Below are 23,235 nucleotides of genomic sequence, written 5' to 3' on the forward strand. Positions count from 1 at the left end.
AGACCGACTAGATTGAGTCTCCCTACTATTACATGGAGAGATGACATGTTGTTTCTTTTGGAACTGGAATATGCCTTTCACTAGTTCCTCGACAATAGTGAATTCCTGTACATTTCGTGGACTGCCAAACTTGAGCAATGTACGGTGGAATTCACATGGAATCTATGCTAACCTGGCTTTTATTTGTGGAACTCGGCTGAACATTTGGTTTTCAGACCACCATTTTCAAGTAAATTCCTATAATAAGTTAGCAGAAAGTGTTCAAAATTATGAAAATGCTAAAAAAACCCTCGATAATTGACATCCAGCGCATCAATACTTGTGCTGAGAAGGCCATACATTTTATGCAATCTTTGAATTGCAAAACTCTTGAGTCTCAATTTACGCTTTATGCTCAATAACAAGAATTTATGACATGTTGCTTTACTTTCAGTAACATTATTACACAAAGAACAAATCTGATATTTTTTGGTGGCTGATACTTTTGAAATGAATACCAAAAGTAAACATATATTTCCTCATTTCAACTTTTTTCTCTTAGAGTAGGACATGGAAAATTTTAAATTTAATGCGGCATTTTAATTGAGCACGTGAGAAATTAAATAAAAGTTTTTTTAATAAACGATAAAACAAAATCTGACAATCTAAACAAAAGTTGTTTGAGATTGCAGTTAAAAAATATAAATATTTCTGCAAAACATGTTTCATTTGGTGTAAACCAAGTTAAATAGCAAAACGCCATGAGGGGGTCAAGGGTACTGATGAAGAAGTTGAATTGAAGTTAAAGAAGTTCAACTGAAGAATTTTAACTATTAAATACTCAGTGTTGATTAAGCCTTAATTTCAGTTGGAATCTCAGATGATGATCAAGATGATGATGTAATAAAAACAACATCCCAAATTAATCATTTCCATATCTTCAATGATTAAAAAATTGGATGAAATAAAATGTTGGATGAAATTAAGAAAGAAAAAGCTGCTCGAGAACCTTTTTTAATTCTTAGGGGGTATATACAATACACGAGCAACAAAGCCTCTTGTAAAGCTTACCCAGCACTAGTTTTCAACTATAACAATGTTCAACTAATTGAATATTGTTATAGTTGAAAACTAGTTCAATCTTGTAAATTGGTACGCCATTTTTTTTCTCCCAGAAGCGCGTATATATTTTTACTGTGAAATTAAAAAATGACAAAACAAACATTAATTTTATACCACCAACAGTTAGTGTAAATGTTTTTGGAGTGTGCAGGAATTTGCAGTTTGGTTTTATCTACATACATTATATTTATCATATATATTTTACGTTATATATAGTTATATGAATTTACAATTCACAATCAATCACAACATTTTAGTTAACGGCACCCGCTTAAGTGAGCTGAAAACTGTTTGAAAGAATGAAAAACATTGAAGCAAAGCTACAACCACGAAAGCCGTTTAATATATACAGCCTCCCTCACCTCCTCTACCATATTATGCGCAATTCACTTAGTTAAATTATGAACATAAAACATGCCTATCATGATATGTTTGCGTAAAATGGCTTTATAAAAGAATTTAACGAAGGCGAATTGTTCTGAGGTAATTACTTGTAATAATACCAGTATATTTTAACGAACAAAAAAAATTTTTTTTGCGTAAATATGTTAGTAATTTTAAATCATAGTATACAGAAATAAAGAACAGTTGCCAATAAAAAGAATGCAGTGATTTAAAAGTTTAATGTAGGTTTTTTGCTCACTTGCAAAGACCTTTATTGAAAGGGTTTCAGGTTATTACTTAGCGTTAGTTTTTACTTATGCTTACTAAAATAATACGTATTCCAAAGAACCATTGTCAAAAAACTGTTTCATAATATATTTCTGCAAGCGAATGAATAATATCATCATTTAATTCTTTAATGTTACCCATAAAATGTATGGCACAGCCGCCTTTAATAGTTTGAGAGTGGTATCATAGCTTGAGTATTTTCTATTTGTTTTAAGTTAAATCAACATTTTTTGTGTTCTATTAACATCTTATTAACAAGTTATTATCGATCTATTATAGTTGCGTTTCATTGTTTTCAAAATAAAGTTTGAAAATTTACTTATTATTAACCACCCTAACTCCCTAATTTAAATTCTGGGTGCGCCAACTGCACGCAAACATTTTTCCAACTGCATGCAAATATTTCACCAACTTAATGCAAACTTTTTTCAAGTTCTGATATTTAACTTTTTTCACACAAAAAAAAAAAGGTGAAAATAAAAAAAAATGAATTCTTTTGTTGATGAGCGTCACGAGAATTCTGAGAAGAAGATTAATGAAATTGATCATCAACATTTCTCCAAAATGGACGTAGATGAACTTCTTCGCCATATTGGAGAATTCGGAAGAAGTCAGTTCTTTTTGCTTTTCATGCTAAGTTTGTTGATGATTCCAACTGCGTACCAGTCTCTTTCCATTACATTCATTGGAATGAACCCCTCATGGAGTTGCACAAATGTAAGTGAGGAATGTAATAAAATAGGTGTATTCTCAATAAAAGACGAGTTTTACAAGCAAAGATGTTCGATGAAAAGAGAATCATGGAGATATGTCAAAGATACAGATTTTTCTATAGTAACAGAAGTATGAATGCTAAATTTTTGAAATTTTTTATGCTGATTTCTTAACAAAGTTTAATGCTTTTTAACTTTTGAATTCAGTTACATGATTTTATTATATTATAGCAACAACTACATAATTTCTTTTTTTAGTGGGATTTAATTTGTGATAAGGTGAGCCTAACATATATGGCTAACAGTGGTTTACAAATCGGTGGGGGAATAGGGACATTACTCCTCGGTTTTATGTCGGACAGGTAGGTACCAGTTATGATAAAGGAAGGTAGGAAAGTTATGACAAGTTTATAGCTTTATTCTTTAAAAAGTGTGCAAAACATAAATATTAACAAATCTTACTATTTTAATAAATGAGCATTGACATCAAATATCTAAATACCAGGTTACTCGTCGGCCCTCCGTAATTTTAACAAGAAATGTAAGTGTAAAATATAAAAATAGAAAAAATACAAAAAAATTGACATCCAGGACTATTAATAAGATATTAAAACAAATGTGAGTGTAGAATAGAAAAAAAGTAGAAAAAAAAAATGATAATAAATAGTTGACACTGATTTCATTTTCAATTTTTTCCTCAAAAATTTTAAATCCAACAAAATTCATTAGTTTCACTAATTATTTCCCAAAAAGACTCTTTTTGCAGGAAAATGTTGTACCCATTGTTTTGGTAAAATTAGATGACCGTATTTTCAAATAAATTAAACAATTTTTTGGCCTAATTTTAAAAAAGCAAAGCCATTTTCTTTCAGATATTGCAATTATGTTTACAGTTCTGGCTTCATGCCAATTCTTATTTTAATGAAACCATGATCAATTACTTTCCGCTATCATCCCTGTAAACCTTTTTCCTCTTAGTCTCCGGATACAAACCCTCCCTCCTTTTTCCTCTTAGTCTCCGGATACAAACAAAATAAGGGCAAAATTCTTAGGAAACCGGTAGGGTGTGTGAAAAATTTAGTAAATATTAGTGACAGATTAGATAATTATAGACAACAACAGCTGGTATGTTTTACTCAAACCATTACGGCCGTTGTAGTCACTGTCTACGTGTGTGGAATTGTCATGCAATTAGCTGGATTACTTTTATGTTGTTGCCACGCTTTTTTTAAGTTTTTTTTTTTCATCGTTCAGCTAGGAGGCTGATCCTGAAACAAAAGCATTTTTTTTTCTAGAATAGGAATATTGCAAGAGCAAAGCATCCTTAAATTTATGAAGAAACTAAAGCAGTAAACTTTCTTCACCAATGAAAATAAAGCAGCAAACTTTCTCCACCAATCAATGTCCTCTTATAAAGAAACAGTTTTAAACTTCAAAAAGTTCAAAAAATTTTTATCATCAAATTAAAAAAATAAAATTCTTAAAAAAAGAAAAGAATATTGCTGCAGAACCCAAATTACATAAGGTTTTCAGGAGATTAAAGTCTCCCTATTTCAAAGAGATATCCTATCAAAAAACATTAAACATTTTCCCCCAATGGAGAAGATAAGTGTACATTTAATTTCAATTTTCGGTTCAACATACACCTATGAATCTAAGAACATCAACTGTCATGTTTTAAACCAAATATTAAAAAATGTAATAATATTGAAGACTTTTCTCTTAAAAAAGTTAGTGGTATTTCTTTTCTAAATATATCACTGGTTCTCTATTATAAGTTATTGTTCGTTAAAGTGGATTTTTAAGTGTGTAGCTGCAGAGGTTTGTTCTAAATCCAATCCATTAAACCATCTCAACAGTCATTATGAAACAATAATGCTGGTATTTTATCAATGAAACAAATTCAGTAAATTGACTTTGAAGTTTGAGTGTTCCAAAACCTCTAATTGAAAAAAAAAATTGCCGAGTTTTTTTATCAAAGCATAACCCAATGAGAACAGCAAATTAATATACTTCAAGTAGGTAAGAGATTTCTTTTCAATTTAAATTTCCTATTACTTGATGACGTCTTTTTTGAGTTTCGTTATTTTGGTCTAAAAACGATGTAAAAACTGAGATGTTAATGTTCAATTTTCTTCTTAGATCATTATAAGTACAGTTAACGAAGGAATAAACAAGACCTCTTAATTCAGGGTCACTTAGTAAAGCAAGTTTGTTGTGCACCTATGACTAGCTGTGACTCTAAAAATGTTTTCAGTGGAGCTGAAAAGGTTATAACTAATCACAGACAGTTTGGAAACGAAAACTGCTTTGCACGAAAAAAAATAATCGGAATGCTTTGCACAACAAAACTGCAGAACTATTTGCACAATAAATTTATTAAGGAATCCAGATCAGAAGAATGGAAATATCATAATGGATAATTCAAGGGAGGAAAACAAAAAGAAAAAAAAAATTCAAGAAATTACAGAAAGTTCAATAGTTATGTAATTAGTTTTATGATTTAACAAACATCAATCTCATATAAAACTTCCTGAATTTTTTCGTGAAATATCTGTATATTTATATTCCAAAAATCATTCTGAAAACACCTGCAGTTCAATATTTTGAAAAAACGCAAAAATTCCGAAAACTCTTTAAGTTCTATTTTAACCACCTGAAATTTCGTTCGTTTCGTTCCGTTCCGTTCCGTTAATCGAACGTCTGAACGTCACACATCAAAACGGGCTATTCAAATAACGAATTGAGAACACTCGCATAGAAACTCTTGAAAATTCGCTATCAGGTGTACCATCGCACACCGCCTTAAGGATATCACAATGCAATGCATGGAATGGTAGCCTTGTAATGTGGTGCATCGGCACAGTTTCAATGATAGTGTTTTTTTGCTTTTGATAAAATTCTTGTCCTAGTAGTGTTTACATCAGTTTTGTTATTGCTCATACTTCTCTTGTGGGAAATCAATCTCCCATTACTTTCTGATTTTTATAATATTTTATTCAATTTTAGATACGGTCGAAAGCGCATACTATTTCCAACGTTTGTGATATTTACCATAGTCTCATTTATAACTGCTTTTGCACCAAACTTTTGGGTACTTTTTGTTTTACGTGTTATCACTGGTATATTGCAAGGAGGTATTTATTTGACCCTGTGGATTTTAATGACTGAGTCATTGGGTCTAAATTACAGAAGTTATTCTAATGTTCTATGGTGTGCATACACTGTTGGGATGTGTTTAATGGCATTACAGTCATGGTTAGTACCAAAGTGGCGCATGTTAGTAATCCTGCTTAGTGCACCTTATTTAATACTGATTGGAACTTACAGGTAATGTTTTTGAAAAAATAAACAATTACAAAAAATGAATACAAAAAAAGTGTATAAAAGATTATAAAATAAATGATTATAAATAAATGAAATAAAAAAAGATTAAACAGAAAGAGAACTATATATTTAAACCTGTTTTTTTGTATACAGTAAGTAAATGCAAAATTAGGTTTTCAACGTTATCTGATCAATAAATTAATTAAATTAACTCTAAAGCTAAAATCTAATTTCTTTAAATCTCTAGTTCTTTGTTTTAGACATCACAATAAAGTAGATTTAAGCTTTTTTGATTCTTAAAATTTTAAGAAAAACATCCTCATTACTAAAAAAGTTTCAGAAATAAAAGCATTCTTAGTATTGATGCAGTCCTGTTTTTCGCATAAAATATTACATAATAGAACTTAAAAAGTTCCCTATTATCTAAAACTTTGTTCCTTATAAATTATTTAAGAATTGCAACATTTCTCTCAACATTTCTCAAACTCTGAAAAGATGATAAACATATTTTGTCACTAAATATTTTTTAAATGAATGTAACATCCTAATAAATATTATTTGAATTTAAAAAGGAATGAAGCAAAAACATTTACTCAGTAGTGTTTCTGCTTTTTCTATTTGTTTCTAACTATAATTTTTTCTCTCAACGAGTATTAGAAGAAAGATAAGAAAAATTATAAATTAAAAAAAAACTTTGAAAACTATATTTTGTTATCATTTTTAAGCATACAATAATTTAAATCTTTCTATAACTTGTTTGTTTGATAACTCTCTTGATAACTTTCTATAACTTGTTTGTTCACTCTATAACAGCTCATTTCCATTACAATCGCGACTCTAGGATAGCCAACTCTAACTTTATAAAATTTTGTGCCAATTTTAACCTTAAAAAATCAAAAATTCTCATTCAAACAAAAATTAATAAATATTATTTTGAATTTCCATTCATTTCTCAAACTGCCTGTATTTGCTGTGTTAACTAATTTTTTGATGGCTTCAGTTGAGACATTTTTTCCTTTCTCTTTTGATGGTAGACTTAGGTCACTTAAGTTGCTAATTTTTTTTCTAGCATTTTTTGACCTAAATGATACCACAGTTTTTCAATTTGATTAAAAATGGAGATTAAGCCTGTCATTCATTCAGGAACTTTTCTTTGATTTTTTATGACAATAATTGTTCAACAATAGATGCAGTGTATTTAGAGAAACAACTCAGTGAAAGAGAAACAAAAATTATATTCAGTATTTAATTGTTGAACACTTAATAGTAAATTTTGTTTGAGCATGTCTTTGTATCCACACTGGTACATTATTTTTCATTAAGACTCTTTTCCTACACCAGGAACAGCCATGCAGCCAATTACCATCACAAAACTACCCTTAGGTTTAATTATTATTATTATATTTATCGGCTCAATATTATATTGCTAATATATTTATAGGGTGGAAAAGCTAAGGGTGATAAATTAATGAGTATTTTAAGTCAATTAACTTATGCTTAATTTTTGCAAAGTTGATTGATTAATTTTCCATTAACTTTTAAAAAACTTTTTTACAATTCACAGAAAGTGTATAGCTACTCACAAAGATGAAGAATTTTATACGTTTTTCATCAGATGTGCTCTTTAAAAATATAAGTTAATAATAGTACGATTGTTTAAACTGTTTGTAAATTAGTAGCAAACAAACCAGCAGCACTAAAACATCTTTCTGCTTCTATAGAAGGTGAGGGAAGACTTAGCATGGCATTATAAATTTTTTTCCAGTGCTTTCTAGTACTGCTATTCATGTTTAATTCAAGTCAAAATTTCTTGAGGGGATAAATTATAATATGATCTTTTAGTTCTTCTTAACAAGGTTGTAGGTGATAAAATTTCTGCTTTAAATTTTTTTCTGATTGTTTTTTTTTATTAGGAGTGGATTAAAATTTAAATGCTACTTCTACTTCTACTTCGCTTTTCCTTTGGTTATCCTCATGTAGAAAACATATTTCTCTTGCTGTTTTGGCAGTTTCATTTTAGGGTATTTTAAAAGATTTTCTGATAACACTGAATCAGATTATCTAAAAAGCAAAGTAAACCTGCAGTTTTAACAATTTCTTCTTTGATTACTTCACTTAGAGACAACGGTAAGTAAATTTTGACCTACATTAGTATTTTGTTCTCTAAAATTTTCTAATGAAGATACAATATATCAAATCAGTCTCTACTCTCTGATGCCATAACAATTAACTCTACAAATCAAGAACCTGAACAAGAAATGTGTTTTGTTTCTTCTTTTTTTAAATTCAAATCTGTTCTGGATATTTCCACAAGAACTTATCCAATAACATTTTTTAATTTCAAGAATCATTTTAATATACTGATTAAAGAATTCCATCTTATTTTAATTTTGAGAATAGGCTTAAAATCAGTTCTACAAATGCTTTGAAGGTTACCACTTTTAAGTGGAGATTTTCTGAACAAGTTAACTCTTTTATGAACCTTTGATATAAGAAAAAGCTGTTCCTTTCTTCTTTCCAGCATTCTTCATTGTCATTTCTATCATCATGATCAGAATCAGCTTCTTCATTTTTATCATCAGGATTAGAATCCACTTCTTCATTTTTATTATCCTCATCATTTATTAGTTCTTCTTGAGTTGTTTCAATTGCTAAACTCATTTTTATATAAAGAATACTACATTTGGCAAAATGAATTCCATGGCAATGGCAAAGTTGGTAAATAAATTCCATTTCTTGTCCCATTTCCTTCATGACTGATGCACCATCAATAACACATCAAAAGATATAATTGATCAACTTCAATCTGAATTTATTAAATTTTTCAGTAAAAATAGCTGTTCTTTCTGAATAGGAATTGAACCATTTATTCTTATCCTTGCAAGACCATAGTGACATTATTCTGAACAATACACATTAAGGCACAGGTATCTTCTAGTTCCACCTGAAGTCCACTCATCAAGAGAAATTGAAAATCTTTCTCTATTTAATTTTTTTACTGAAACTCTTAAGCAATATTTAACTTCATTGAACTTGCATAGTTTGTAGCAATTACCCTTATAGCATACTGATCATCAGGGATTTTTAGTGTTTGAACTTTCCAGCCATTTTTAATATCTTTACTATTGCCAAGTTTGCAATAGGGATGTATTCTTCAGCTATTAAACAAGGTAATACCTGTTCAGCTTTGTTATTTATTTTATTAAAGAAAAGATCAGTACTTGGCTGTGTAGTTTTTGACTTTTTTTAAACATTTTTGGTCAGCAAATTTTATGTCTATGTTTTTAAATAATACAAAAAATTTAAAGTTGGTGAATGGAATTTAAGTTTGACTGAAATTTAATTTATACAAAGCTTTCTCAATACTTTTAGAAGTAAATCACAAAAATTTAATGTCATGAAATCAGTGCCAGTTTTTACTTTTAATATTTTTTATGATTAAAACAGTAAATTTTTTTAAGAACAAAACAAAATAGAAGTTAGTAGTCAGGATTTGCATAACTCATGGATTAAAAGATTTTAAAAAGTTTACCTGAAAAAATAAAATTAGATTTTTAACTATGTAGTAATACATTTTCATAAAACATAGTTGAAGTTAATTGAAAGTTAATTTACTTAATGTTGTTAAGTTGAATTTCACAGAAACTTTTCTAACCAAGCACTTTCAATCAACTTATTTTATCACAGCAGCCTGCTGTTGCAATATATTGTTTCATTACTTCAAACAAGTTTTATGGCAGTGGTAACTCTAAAGAAAAACTGGAAATTTCCAACAGAATAGTAATTTTTCTTCTAAACCATGAGTTGCATGCTCTATATACACTGATATGAAGTTGTTTAAATTGCAAGTTTAGTCCATGAATGAAAATGCTATAGAAAATATTGATGTTCATATCCACTTTTTAGTTTTATACCTGAATCTGTAAGGTGGCTGCGTGTAAAAAACCACATAAGCTTAGCTGAGAAAATTCTTCGTCAAATTGCAAAATCCAACAAGAAGCCATGGCCAAATGCTTCTTTATCATCAGTTTCTGAGCATACAAAGAAAGCAAAGACTTCATACAGATATGTTTTTTATCCTTGGAAAGTGTTCCTTGCAACAAGCGTACAGTTCTTTCTTTGGTATGTCAGGCTGCTTTAAAAAGAGTAACTCTTCATGTTAATAATGAAATATATATATATATATATATATATATATATATACATACATACATACATACATACATACATACATACATACATACATACATACATACATATTACATTTATATGTTTACATATTATTACATTTTATTTTGACGCTAGTAAATTAGTAAATGGTCTGCTTTCATGAAAGAGAAGTGTAGTTTCCTTGAAAAAATCATAAATCAGATTTCAGTCAGCAAGAATGTTGTACCAACTGATTTGCTCATCAACTACTGAACAGTCAACATTTCATGCAAATTCATCTAATCACATTCATTTTTTGATTGCATAGTTTGTCAGTCCTAGTGCCCATAATCTCTCAAGTATTAAAAGAACTAATTGCAAACTCTAAGTATTAAAGAAAATTAACTTTAAACCTTGGGATAAAATACTTTTAAATCCTTAGAAAAAATACTTTAAGTTCTGGAGATAATTTCTATTTTTGAACATTAATGTTCAACTCTTTTTCTCACCTCATGTCTTTTTTATTAAATGTTTTTGTCTCACAACAAACACAATATTGGAGATATAAATCTTCTCTTTCATAAAAATTTTGCTACAAACAAAAAAAAATATTTTGCTGTACCCATAAAAAGCCCTCAAGTCTTGTCATAAAATAACCCTCAAAATACATTTAGAAACATTTCTGGGTAAAATCTATTATAAAATATAAAATTGTGTCACAGAGGTTCTATCACTTTCCTTAATTTCTGCTGTAAAATTTTATTACAGGTTCTGAAATTGATAATCCTGGAGTTGATACTATTATTATAAATCTTAAGATAATAAAAACAATAAGCTATTTTGATCATTTTTACACAAAAACTACATTTTAATACAATTTTAAAAACAATTATGATGTATGCAAAATTAAAAAAGATATTTGAAAAATATGGTTAAAACTAGGGAGTTACTGAGGCTTTCATAAACACCTCTGATTTGTCTCTGTTATCTGAATTTAATATTTTGTTGATTGATTTAATAGGTTTGGTAATGCAATGGCATACTATGGTATATCTTTAACCTCAGAGAATCTTAGTGACAACATCTACAGGGATTTTGTTTTGATTAGTATTGTAGATATTCCGTCTAACCTTATTGTGAGTTGGTTCTGTAACAAGTAAGTCCATTCCTTCATCTTTAAACTTGTTATTCAATTTGTAAAGTTTAATGAAATTATAATTAGGTATATTAAAAGAAGTTTTATTTTCTTAAAGAATTCCCAAATTACCATTAAATTTTTGTTCAAAGTCTTTTTCAAGTTATTTTGTTACTGATCTTAGTTATCAATTTATCTAAAATGTAATTTTTTGAATTTACGTTATTTTTTGTTTGATTGATTATTTTAATTAATAGTAACCTTAAAAGCAGCTCTATTTTAGATTTGGTCGAAAGCAGACAACAATAATCACAGCTATTGTAGGGGGTGTCCTTGTTATAATTTTGGCATTTGTTCCATCTAGAACAGGTATTCTCTTAGCCATGTTTTATTTATTCTTTTTTTTGTCTATTGTTTAACTTGATAATTAGATTGTATTTCTTTGCGTTTAACCTTTAGATTATTTTTTTGTGCGGGTATCTGTTGCAGTGGTGGCAAAGTTTTTTGTTAACCTTTCTTACAGTGGTATTTTTATTTGGTCCACTGAATTGTATCCCACATCTATAAGGCAAATATTTTGTTAAAGCTTTTTTTATTTTGATTTGTTAAATATATGCTTTTGTTGTTGTTGGTATTTGTTAATATTAGAATTGTTCATGTTTCGACCAAACAGCACTTTGTGATTTTTGTTAAGAGCAAAAGGAAAAAGTAAAATTGATGTCTCAATTCGATTAGTGAGAGCTTTAATTGATTGTTGTAATACTCAAACATCCATGTTGTAGCACTGTCCTTGAAGTGAAAAGTGATTTGAGTCAAATTGAAGAGGTTGGCATCAAAAATTGTCACTAATTTTTATTTGAAGTGGGCCATAAGAAAAGTGCATATCGGTTGCTCAACAGCTAAGTGTTTACATTTAATTTGCAAGACTCTTGTGGTAATTCTAGAGCTAACTCATGCAAAAGAGGCTGTTATTTTCAGAAAAGGTTGTCATTAATAATATCTTGAGACTTACTTCAATTTACTACATTTTTCTTATCAACCCACACTATTTTTTTCAAATTAAACGATATTGCACAATTTTATTATGTACTATTATCTACTTGGAAGTGGTATCATGATGTTGATTTAAGGAATGGTATTTTCATGATAATATCTTACCATTTTTGGTATGAAAAGATGAACCTGAAAATAATGATTTTAAATAAATGAAAGTTGCTCTGGATTTTGGAATTCTCTGGAGTTTAAACTCCCATAATTTAGATGGCATTTCTTAAATTTTTATATACATATATATATATATATATATATATATATATATATATATATATATATATATATATATATATATATATATATATATATATATATATACATACATAAATTTATATAAATTTATATATATATAAATTTATATAAATTTATATATAAATATATATATATGTAAATTTATTTAAATTCATACTTATATATATAAATTTATATATTTATATATATATATATATATATATATATATATATATATATATATATATATATATATATATATATATATAAATTTATATAAAATTATATATATATAAATTTATATACATATAAATTATATATATATATATAAATTATATATATATATATATAAATTATAAATATATATATATATATATATATATATATATATATATATATATATATATGTATGTATATATATAAATTTATATATATATATAATTTACATATATTTATAAATTATATATATTTATATATATTTATGCTTTTGTAAAAAAGCTCAATATTATTTTTATTATTTCTAGATCACAAGGGATTGGAATTTGCACATGGGCTGGTGTTTTGGGTGCTGCATCAGCACCGTGGGTTAGTCAGTTTTTAGGACATGTTCATTCAGCTCTTCCTTTCTGCGTTATGGGATGTATACTTTCTATTTCGGGAATTTGCTGCTGCATATTACCAGAAACAAACGGGATATCTACAGTGGAAATAGTGGAGGAGTAACGTTGGAATAAAGAGGAGTAAATTTTCTTGATAATTTTTGTCTGTATGTCTGTCTGTCTGTCTGTCTGTATGTCTGTCTGTATGTCTGTCTGTCTGTATGTATGTCTGTCTATCTGTTTGTCTGTCTGTATGTATGCATGAATGTATGTATCCATGTATGTATATGTATGTAGTGTAAATGTATGTAATTTATGTATCTAAAATAAGTTGTCAAAGCTTCTGATTGATATTTCAGTGCGATAGCTTGTCGCGAATGTTCTTGTTTCCTATAATCATCTTGGTTTCTTTCACATCATTAAAGCACATGTTAAGAACCCAAGTCTGTATTTGCGGCAGGTAGAAATCATTTTTTCTTTTCTAAAAATTTTTTTTCACTGTCAACTTAATGTTTTTTTTTCTGGCAATATTTATTGCTAGACATAAAGTAAACAGTATTTGAGTTGATTTAAGAAAAAAGAGACCATTTCTCGACTATCACTTGTTGTCTCGACTATCACTTGTTGTCTCGACTATCACTTGTTTATCTCAGTTTTAACTTTTTTTTCTTTTTTTTTTTTGTTTGTCTAACTGGTGTTATTAAAGTTTTATATATTTGTAAAAATCTTCATATTACAGTCACCAACCAATCATCTTCGAGCTCTCAGTATAACTATATTCACTACCAATTATGCACCGATGATTAGTGATAAGAAAATGACTCCTCACTATTGAGTTTGGATTTAGCAAGAAAGAAACTATGAGAACAGGATTATCGCTAAGCACTGACGTCATAGTGGCACTCCTTATTATCAAATAGTATTTGTCAACCTTTTTAGTATCTGTAAAATATAGGAGAAAGGTGCCTATGATGGGATACTTAACTTTGACGTTTCACTGAGTCATTACCTTAAAACTTAAATTATATTTTTTGACACGGATCTATTCCCTCTAACATACAGAATAATAGCAAACCTCAGAATTGTTCTATTTTGTATTTTTATAACTTTATACCATTAAAGAAAAAATACAAGCATGCCATCATATGCAACTACTAACTGCTCCTATGAAGGCACACTTTAAATAAATCAGAAAAACAAGAACTATTTTTGTTTTTTGTTAATGAAAACACAATTTTTCGGAAAAACAAAATTAGAAGTAAATACTTAGTCTATAAGTATAGTTCACATATAATTATTTTTCTTCCAACTATGCCTGTGCATAAACAATTACATCAAGATCTGCATTTTTGACAACAAACCCATGCCATAGGCTACATTTGCACCAATTTCTATCAAATTCGAGTGGTTCTCATTCTATGGGTGTTTTTATTGGCGCATTATGAAGTCAAAATTTCACTCAATTCGAACATTCAAATTAAATTATTTTCAGTGGGCAAGATTAAAAGATTTCAAAATTCACATCACAGGGCATTAGCACTTTTTAAATATGTGCTGTTAAAAAGACCAGCTACTTGAAAAAGTGTCACAATTCTACCTGGATGTTGTCTTAACCATGCCTGAATCTTTTGATCATAGTATATTTGTAATGGACCGAAAAATCCAACATCAAGTGGTTGGACGGTGTATACAGTGTGCAGGAAATCAAAATAGTATAATTCCATATTCTTTTGTCTATTCCAAAAACTTCTGTTAGATGGCCACAATAGTCATAAAAACTAAAAAGTTTTTATGACAATTGTGGCCATCTAACAGAAGTTTTTTGTCATTTTTTGATCCACTAGAGCTTTGCACAAAGTATTCAAGCCTGCAGATGAAATGCATGAAAGTTTCATTTCTGTATAATTCATAATAAAAACATAATCCTAAATAAAAGATGGCATTAAAACTACAACACCACGGGCCAAAATTTATGTTTGTTAATTTAAAAAAACATTTGTGCGAAAGGGACAAATTTTCACCTGAAGTAATGAAATACTAACTTAAAATTATTATTATGTTTTTATATTTATGTTATTTTATTTATAAAATTTTAAAATAATAACAAATAATATATTAATGTTAAATATTTAGCTATACTTTTCTAAAATAATGAAAAAAAAAAAAAAAAATTTCTAATTTGTATAAAATTTTTTTTTTTTTTTTTCCTTTTTTCGATTGGGAAAAAATCTCATTTGTCATCCTTAGAAAATACTTTTATTTTTTCGCGATAAAAAGAAAATTTCGTGCTATTTTATGTCTTTTACTAACTTCTTAAATTAAAGCGAACGAAGGGAAAGCAGATCAGTTTTAGCTGTTGCCACAACATACAAAGGAGTCTTAGAAATTCATAGAAATTAATATATAGCTTCAAAATACAAGATTTAAACTTTATTTTAAGACTTAAAAGTCTTTCACTTTCTTCGTCCAGTTTTTTTTTTGATATTGTTTTAAGGTCCAGACTTTGTTTCGGTGACTGCTTGAATATTTATTTTAATTTTAAATATGCAATTTCGGTCAATTTAAATAAATCATTATGTTTTAGGTATTTTTTAAAAATAAAATTGTTATTGACAGTTAAGTTGATAACAAAGCTACTTGAAACTCTACATAAAATAAAACACCTTTTTCAAGAAATAAATGACATTTGTAAAAAGAAAAAAAAAAAAAGGTGACTTAATATTTCTTTTGCCGTCTCTCATTTCATTTAGGACTTCTCTTAAATCTATTATCATTGACTTAAAGTTCCAACGGGTCCAGCAGCCTATGATAGTCATGATGTAAGCAGTCTATGATAGTCATGACGTAAGCAGCTGAAAACAAATGTAAAAGATTCAAGTTTAAAATTTCTAGGAAAGAAAGGAGAGTAAAACCAAAAATTGCCATTAATGGTGGCTGTAATATGGCTTAAAAATACTGTTAAATTCGTATTTGATCCGTATTTTAGGTTGCTGATGAAATCTAAAAGTTAACCAGATAATACACTAGCATCGGCCCGATATCGGGGGGACATCCGCATTTAATCGGTTATAGATGTAATTTTAATGTATTTTTGACGGGCGGCTGCTCATCGGCAGGACGTAAACAAAAAAATGTAAAAATGGTATTTGCAATTTACCTTATTATTATGAATAAGCTGATGAATAGCCGATTAGGAACTGCCGGAAAAAACGCAACGAAGCCATATATGACATGTATAAAGTATATTCTATAGAAAGGTATATATTTGATATAGGCTCAATCAGATAAGAAAACAATAACCATATTATAATAATAAACAATTATAACTATGTAATGCATTTAATATAAGTTGTTTGTTGTATTAAGTATTGTATGTTTATAGGATTATTATTTACTTATATTTTTGTCATTTATATATTACTTTTTAAAACTGTAGACATGACAAAAAAAGTTTATAATATAAACATTAAGTAAAAATAAATAAAATTTAAGTAAAATAGCTATATCAAATTTAAGCGATCAATAATTTTAAAAAGAATTCTATGATATTAATTCCTTCGTTAAAAGATCTAAATACAAAAGTATTGTAAGAGCACACTTATATTTATCTTTAGTTCAAAAATTAGGAAAAATACATTTAAAAAAAATATCTAAATATAGCAGAAGTTGATTATATATAGGGTAAGGTTGCCAATATTGTACCCCCTAAGACAAAACTAAAAAATGTAGGTAATCTACTAAGTGAAAACATGGATTTTCAATTGAATTTCATAATTTAGGGATTGTTTGTTGTAAAGACATTATAAAAACTCAAAATTTAAAAAGCGTTTAGTCTCGAAGAATCAAATTAAAAAAATAGCGCTAAGAGTATAATTAAGGAAACTAGATCCTTAATTGTACCATTAAAATCCAATATTGTACCACTTTCTTGATTTCAATTACTTTACAACTTCGCAAATATTTTATGATTTTAGGTTTAAGGGATTTAAAGAACTGATTAAAAGGAATGGTTTTTATAAAATCAGCAATTGGAAATATTCTAATATAACATAACATAACACCTAACTACCCATAATATAATGAAATGAAGTTTTTTATTTAATAAACTCTATGCAACTTGAATTTTTTTTCTTCTGGAAAATGCCAAAAACAGGTATCACCACATATGGCACAATTTTTATTTAAATTGTATGTTTACCAATGAGTTGGCTAAGATTAGAATAGAGGAGGAAGGTAGGTATTAAAGATAGTTATACTAAATAATGTAAAACAATATATACTATATCTGTTTTAAAAACAATATATACTATATCTGTTTTAAAAACAACCACACTAAATATTGTAAAATAAAATACATAAAAAATTATTTTTGGCAAAAGTTTCAGATATATTGTTTCTGTTTTTGATTAACACCTGCACAGCCAGCATAACACCAGCGTTGACATATTGATAAAACTGAACTAGAGAGTGCATGTTTTTAAGGACTGCTTGTCAATACAAGAGTAATACTAAAATTTTTTTTTTTTTGTTTAAGTGGTGAAGCTCGTATTGAAAGTATGGATGTTTCTCTAATACACCAATCCGATCGTAAAAAACGCGTAGAAATATTGAGGATCTGGATCCAAATTGTGTGGGTAAAATAAAAATAAACTTTTACGTACAAAGGATTTTTAAGTAAACATTGAGCTTTTCTTTTGTTAAGATTATTTATCCTAAGATAAACTCATAATGGATTTCGATTTAATTAATAAAATGAAAGTTTATGAGTTAAAGCAGTATTTAAGACTTCGAAATTTGCGTGTTTCTGGAACGAAGAGGGAATTAGTTGCTCGTGTATTTTCTGCAATGGAAAACTTTATTGAGCCTGTACTTACTGCTACCGAGGCAGTCGAAGAACTTAAAGATGAATATCAAAAAAAACTTTTAATTAACAATGTTAAATGCAGTGATCCGTTTATCTTATTAGATGGTTGGTTACCTGAAGAGGACAGTATTAAACAATGGCCAATGGTTTTGTATCCAGATATTTTTAACTATTTGATGTTTAACCCATCTGAATTAGGCAGCAATGACTTAAATGATTATAAAAATTCAAAAGCTTTTAGTTTTTATAAAACAGGCTGGCTTCAAAAACTCTCTTATCACTGTATAAGTGAGGAAAGTCCATTTTGTGCAATAAAAGGCGAATGCAGACATTCACAACGTATTAATGACACAAGCCATAAACTGTGGTTGATCATAGAAAAAGAAAATGCTAAAATCCGATCTTGTCACTGTACATGTATGGCAGGAATGAGCCAAACATGTAACCATGTTGCTGCAGCAATGTTTAGAATTGAAGCTGCTGTAAGAATGGGCTTAACAAATCCGGCTTGCACAATGGTTTCAAATCAATGGCTTCCAAATCGAAAAGATGTTTTACCTGTTAAAATTAAAAATCTAGATTTTAGCAGAGAAAATTTTTCTCAACATTTAAAAAAAAAAAGACCATTTGTAGACAGTTTGTATAAGAAATTTAATCCAATTTCTAATTATTCTACTAAACTTAATCTTCAGGATGTTGCAAAAGCATTAAAAGAAATAGCGCCTAATTCCATCATTTTTAATGCTGTCTCAAAACCAGATATTGACTTTAGTTTAGAAGTCGTAAACGACATTAGTACTTGCCAATCAAATCTAATGAGTGTTAATGATATACTGGTTATGTCAAAAGATATATTATCATTTGAAAAAAATATAACACTTCATATGACGCTTAAAAATATTGAAGAAATTGAGCAGTTGACCAAAGGACAAAATAAAAACAAATACTGGTATGAATATAGAAAAGGTGTTATAACAGCTTCAAAAAGTTATAATGTTTGGACAAAAATGAACAAGTTAAATAAAATTGATGCTGATATGTGGGAGTTAAATCAACGTATATCTGGCATGTCGTTTGTTAATTCAAACATACCTGCAATAAAGTATGGCAGGGAAATGGAACAAAATGCTGTTAATTGTTTTTATGAAATTTTAAAAATCAATCATAAAGGTGTAGCAATGCATGATTGTGGGCTATTTTTAGATAGAGATGTTCCCTTCATTGGTGGTAGTCCTGATTGTATCGTTACTTGTTTGTGTTGTCCACCTGCATGTCTTGAAGTTAAATGCCCATTTTCTATAAATTACTTGTCCCCACTTGATCCAAGCATAAAACTTCCATATTTGATTAAAAATGATGTTGGTGTTTCTTTAAATAAAAATCATGCATATTATATGCAATGCCTTGTACAAATGGCTGTTACAAGGCACCATCACTCATATTTTATGGTGTGGACACCTCATGGAAATTTTATTGAACATATAAAGTTTGACAATAACAAATGGGAAGAACTCAAGTGTGATTTTATAGACTATTACTATAAACATTATTTGAGCACAATTTTTATTCAACACTAAGCTTTGTTGAATAATTGGAAACTGGATTAAACTTGTTATGCAAACTGCCTACAATTGGTATTCAACTTATAATCAACCACACTTTGACTGGTGACACTTTGGCTTGTGTCATTAATATGTTGTGAATGTGTGAAAGCGAGAATGGTTGGGAAAAACATTGGCCATTGTTTAATACTGTCCTTTTCAGGTAACCAACCATCTGATAAAGTAACTGATTAGTGCATTTAACATTGTTAGTTAAAATATTTTTTGATATTTATCATTAAGTTCTTCGACTTCCTCGGTAGCATTTAGTACAGGCTTAATAAGATTTCCACTGTGACAATATATGGCAGTTTATATAGCTTGTTTTTTATTTGATAAGGAAAAATAAATATGGCTGCATTTCTAGAAATTTCTGCTTTTTCTATTCAAATTCTGATTCTGAATGCCTAAGCTCCCTTAATTTGTGTTTCAGCCCCCCCCCCAACTATAAAAGTGACAACTATGTCAAAATTATATGGATGTTCCTTTTTTTTATATTATCAAAATCCCGGGAATATCAGTAGCGGCATTTCGAGAACGAACATACGGGGCAATTAACGCCCCCTTTTGTAGCAATCGCCCTCTCCTTCTACCATTTGTCCTCTGTATCGTCTAAATTTTGTTATAAAGATCAAGCAATATACTTATTTGCTACTATAAAGTGCCTCTTTTTTGAAAAATGATCCTCCTCCCCCTCCCTTCACTAAAATATTTCACGATACGGGGTTCTATGGTTCGTGAGTTATAACTGTTTAAAGTGGAAATTAAGAGATAATAAAAAAAATATTTCTCCTTTGGACTCGTAAGTATGATATATCGTTAGGAAAATAATTCAACGTGAAGTAACTTTTTCTTAGTTCGTTACGTGCCTAATTATTAGTGCTGATATAATTAAATGTGATGGATTAGAAAAGGTAAGGGAAGCGAAACTTGTGGCTCTTAAGTTTAGGCCAGGGAGGCCAACTTTTTAGGTCTTTTTTGTTCCCAGGCTTCAATCATCGTAGTTTTTTGAAAAGTAACTTTATTTGACGTTTTAATGACATTTTCATACACCCTCCCCTCCCCCCACATGGTTTTAATATTAAAACTTGAAAGATTAGTAAGTTTTATTTCTAGAAATAAGTTAACATTAATTTATCTAGAATTCATTTTGTGCTGTTTTTCCATTCACGCTCGCAAACGTGATCACTATTTTTTTGTGCTGTTCAACTTTTATAGCCTTAGCAGGCCATGAACGTAGGCGGCAATCACCTTTTACTAATTGGCAAGTGAACACCTCGATTTTTTGAGTTTGCGTACATACACTTGTTGAACATCACCCATCTACCCCCCACGTACGCAAATTACTTAATTAATTAACAAATTAACTTAATTATTTAACAACTTTAAGGTTTTATATTTCTATCTCTTGAATTATCGACTAATACAGGTTTCAAGTTACAGAGTACAGCACAAACCCTCACAATATCATCAACATGACGCAACATTGTTAGTGGAAAAACATTCTTTAAAATTCTATAAGTTTTCATTCTATTAATGACTCGTTCAACGTGTATTCTTAAGTTTGCTATTTTTTTAGTTTTTTTACATTCAGATGCAATCATTTGACTTTTGAGACGAGCACCTGGAGGAATTATCAAAGTACAAAATTTTAACAAAAGTTCTTCCTGAATTTGAAATCCACGATCTGCCATGACTTCATCGTCACGCTCTAACAAGTCATAAAAGCCACTGTCTTTTGTAACAAAACTGTCTGAACATCTTCCACCATAACAATCAGATAAAAAAGTAATAAAACCACTAGGCGAAATTCCAACAAGAAACTTAAATGTATTGTGTTGTTTATAATCAGACCAAGTTGAGGCTTGTGCTAAAAGAGACTTGGGTCGTTCAATAAAAACTTCAGCACAATCAATAATCACACGACACTTGTAATATCCTGCATTCTTAAATACACTAGGCAAATTTTCCCTGATGGTTTCACGTGGAAGCCATACAATAAGAGCACTACCTAACACACTGCTGATAAGTTTAATCCATGTGGTAAATATGTTAGAAGAAGTTGTAGGAGAAATTCCAAATCGTTCTGCAATGTCTTCATTAAGAATACCAAGACGAAGTCGCACAATTGTTAAAAAAAATTCGTCACGATGAGAAAGTTTTCTATATTTAGTTGACTGAAATCTGCGCTTTAATTTGCTAGTATTCTGAACATGTTTTGGTCCTCGCCAGTAACTAAGCTTTTGAAGAAATGGTATAATAAGTAAGAAGATAGCATTAAATAAAGCTATTGTAGGTATCCCTGTATAAAAGTTCATTTTTTTGTCTGTTTTAACTTTGTTGCATGAAAAAATCATTAATTTCTTAGTTTGATTAACTTGTTTTTGGTTTAGTTGCTTCAAGGATATATTCAAGAAATTAACTTTTAATGAGTGAATCAATCAAAGACGTTTTAGAATTACATCCTTCACACACATTTAGCAATGACTGACTAGCATATGAATGTTCACAGCTTGGAGGTGGTAAATAAATTGTATTATCATTATTATTACTTAACTCATTGGTATTATCTTCACTTGTGTTATTATTCATATCATTACATTCTGTGCTAATACTTTTCAAAATTAAAAAGTTCGATTTTGGGCAACGTTTATATAAACTCTTTCTTGGCTTAATGTTAGTAGAATTATATCCCATATTTAAAGTAGGATCTGGATTAGCAATCGTAGGTGTTCCATCTACAAAATGCATCGAACAAACACGATCACTGTCGCATGGATTCCATTCTTTCTTATTTTTACCTTCTCTTTTTAACAAAATTTTCCACTTTTCTCTTTTTCTAGAATTTCTTAAAGAACTTGGAAAACAGTAAAGATTAAAAGGACGATTACAACCACATTGTTCTTTTTTCAAACCTTCATGAACATTACATTCTTGTTTTTTCCACTTAAAAAGTTTATAATGGCTATTCGAACACCCTATTACTGCACAGTTACCTCTGTTACCCATCGTGATGAGTTCAAAAGGTAAATACAAACAAATACTAATTCAAATACAGATATTTTGGAAGCTTTTTCGACTTTTTACCCACACAATTAGAGTTCAGTCCCCGCCGCGCAAAATGGTAGAATTTAAGTTGGATAGGTGAATTGAAATCTCAAAAGGAATTTGTTAAACTTTACACGCGTTTTTTAGCGGTCAGAATGGTTGCGTCGGTACAATTTAGGACATGCCTTGAGGTACAATTTACGCAACTAATCTGACATACAGTTAATTTAAAAATTTGACAACTAAAAATAAGATTTTAAATTCTAGGTATTTATTTTGAATTTAGATAAATTATGCTTTAACATACATATACACTAAAAAAATCATATCTTCTGCTTTTTTTAGTGAAATACGCTTAGCCATAAAAACCTAAAATAAGAAATCTCAAACAACAAACCAAGAAGAGCTTACTCTGGCCTTAATGCAGTTGGATGACAAAAAAAAGCAGTTGACTACATAATTTCAATCAGCAAAGATAAAAAATAAGTCAAAAAATTTCTTGTGGGTTGTAAAAATAACGATTTATCTTAAAAGTACAATATAGGCATCGGTACAATATTAGCAACCTTACCCTATATATATATATATATATATATATATATATATATATATATATATATATATATATATATATATATATATATAAATACACGTTTTGTTAATTTCTAGCATTAGCTTTATTTCATTTTTGGTATTAATTAGCAAGTCTAAAAATAAATTTAAAGTTAAAAAAAAAACTTGC

At 28.8% G+C, this 23,235-nt stretch overlaps 2 protein-coding genes across 4 annotated transcripts; one reads left to right on the top strand and one right to left on the bottom strand.

The window, feature by feature from the left end:
* The first annotated feature begins 1,524 nt into the window (after positions 1-1,524).
* On the top strand, positions 1,525-22,516 carry LOC145189123 (solute carrier family 22 member 4-like). Of its 3 annotated transcripts, XM_090087239.1 has the most exons (14): positions 1,525-1,584; positions 2,244-2,616; positions 2,745-2,848; positions 5,496-5,816; positions 9,720-9,935; positions 10,984-11,118; positions 11,381-11,466; positions 11,557-11,665; positions 12,906-13,121; positions 13,340-13,440; positions 17,515-17,610; positions 21,040-21,741; positions 21,839-21,964; positions 22,289-22,516. In XM_090087239.1, the coding sequence occupies exons 2-9, from the start codon at positions 2,260-2,262 to the stop codon at positions 13,102-13,104; spliced, it is 1,527 nt and encodes a 508-aa protein (XP_089943365.1). In that variant the 5' UTR covers positions 1,525-1,584; positions 2,244-2,259; the 3' UTR covers positions 13,105-13,121; positions 13,340-13,440; positions 17,515-17,610; positions 21,040-21,741; positions 21,839-21,964; positions 22,289-22,516. The 3 variants fall into 3 exon arrangements, with proteins under 3 accessions (XP_089943365.1, XP_089943366.1, XP_089943367.1); XM_090087241.1 differs by lacking the exons at positions 1,525-1,584; positions 2,244-2,616; positions 2,745-2,848; ... (2 more) ...; positions 21,839-21,964; positions 22,289-22,516 and adding exons at positions 4,295-4,508; positions 4,629-4,972; positions 15,967-16,237; XM_090087240.1 differs by lacking the exons at positions 1,525-1,584; positions 2,244-2,616; positions 2,745-2,848; ... (2 more) ...; positions 21,839-21,964; positions 22,289-22,516 and adding exons at positions 2,940-4,972; positions 13,720-14,183.
* LOC149889117 (uncharacterized) lies at positions 20,742-21,862 on the bottom strand. The gene has a single exon (XM_090087242.1). The coding sequence runs from the start codon at positions 21,800-21,802 to the stop codon at positions 20,831-20,833; it is 972 nt and encodes a 323-aa protein (XP_089943368.1). The 5' UTR covers positions 21,803-21,862; the 3' UTR covers positions 20,742-20,830.
* Positions 22,517-23,235: the final 719 nt, after the last annotated feature.

Source organism: Hydra viridissima, unplaced genomic scaffold (assembly GCF_058129835.1).
Source record: "Hydra viridissima isolate aposymbiotic clone 2 unplaced genomic scaffold, HvirCarnegie_v1 scaffold_5, whole genome shotgun sequence".
Classification (NCBI taxonomy): domain Eukaryota; kingdom Metazoa; phylum Cnidaria; class Hydrozoa; order Anthoathecata; family Hydridae; genus Hydra; species Hydra viridissima.

What these genes read in the sequence shown, in the direction of transcription:
- LOC145189123 (XM_090087239.1), top strand. Translation starts at nt 2,260, where the DNA reads ATGAATTCTTTTGTTGATGAGCGTCACGAGAATTCTGAGAAGAAGATT. An exon ending in ATTTTTCTATAGTAACAGAA is followed by an intron (nt 2,617 to 2,744) that starts GTATGAATGCTA and finishes TTCTTTTTTTAG; the next exon opens with TGGGATTTAATTTGTGATAA. An exon ending in CTCGGTTTTATGTCGGACAG is followed by an intron (nt 2,849 to 5,495) that starts GTAGGTACCAGT and finishes ATTCAATTTTAG; the next exon opens with ATACGGTCGAAAGCGCATAC.
- LOC149889117 (XM_090087242.1), bottom strand. Translation starts at nt 21,802, where the DNA reads ATGATTTTTTCATGCAACAAAGTTAAAACAGACAAAAAAATGAACTTT.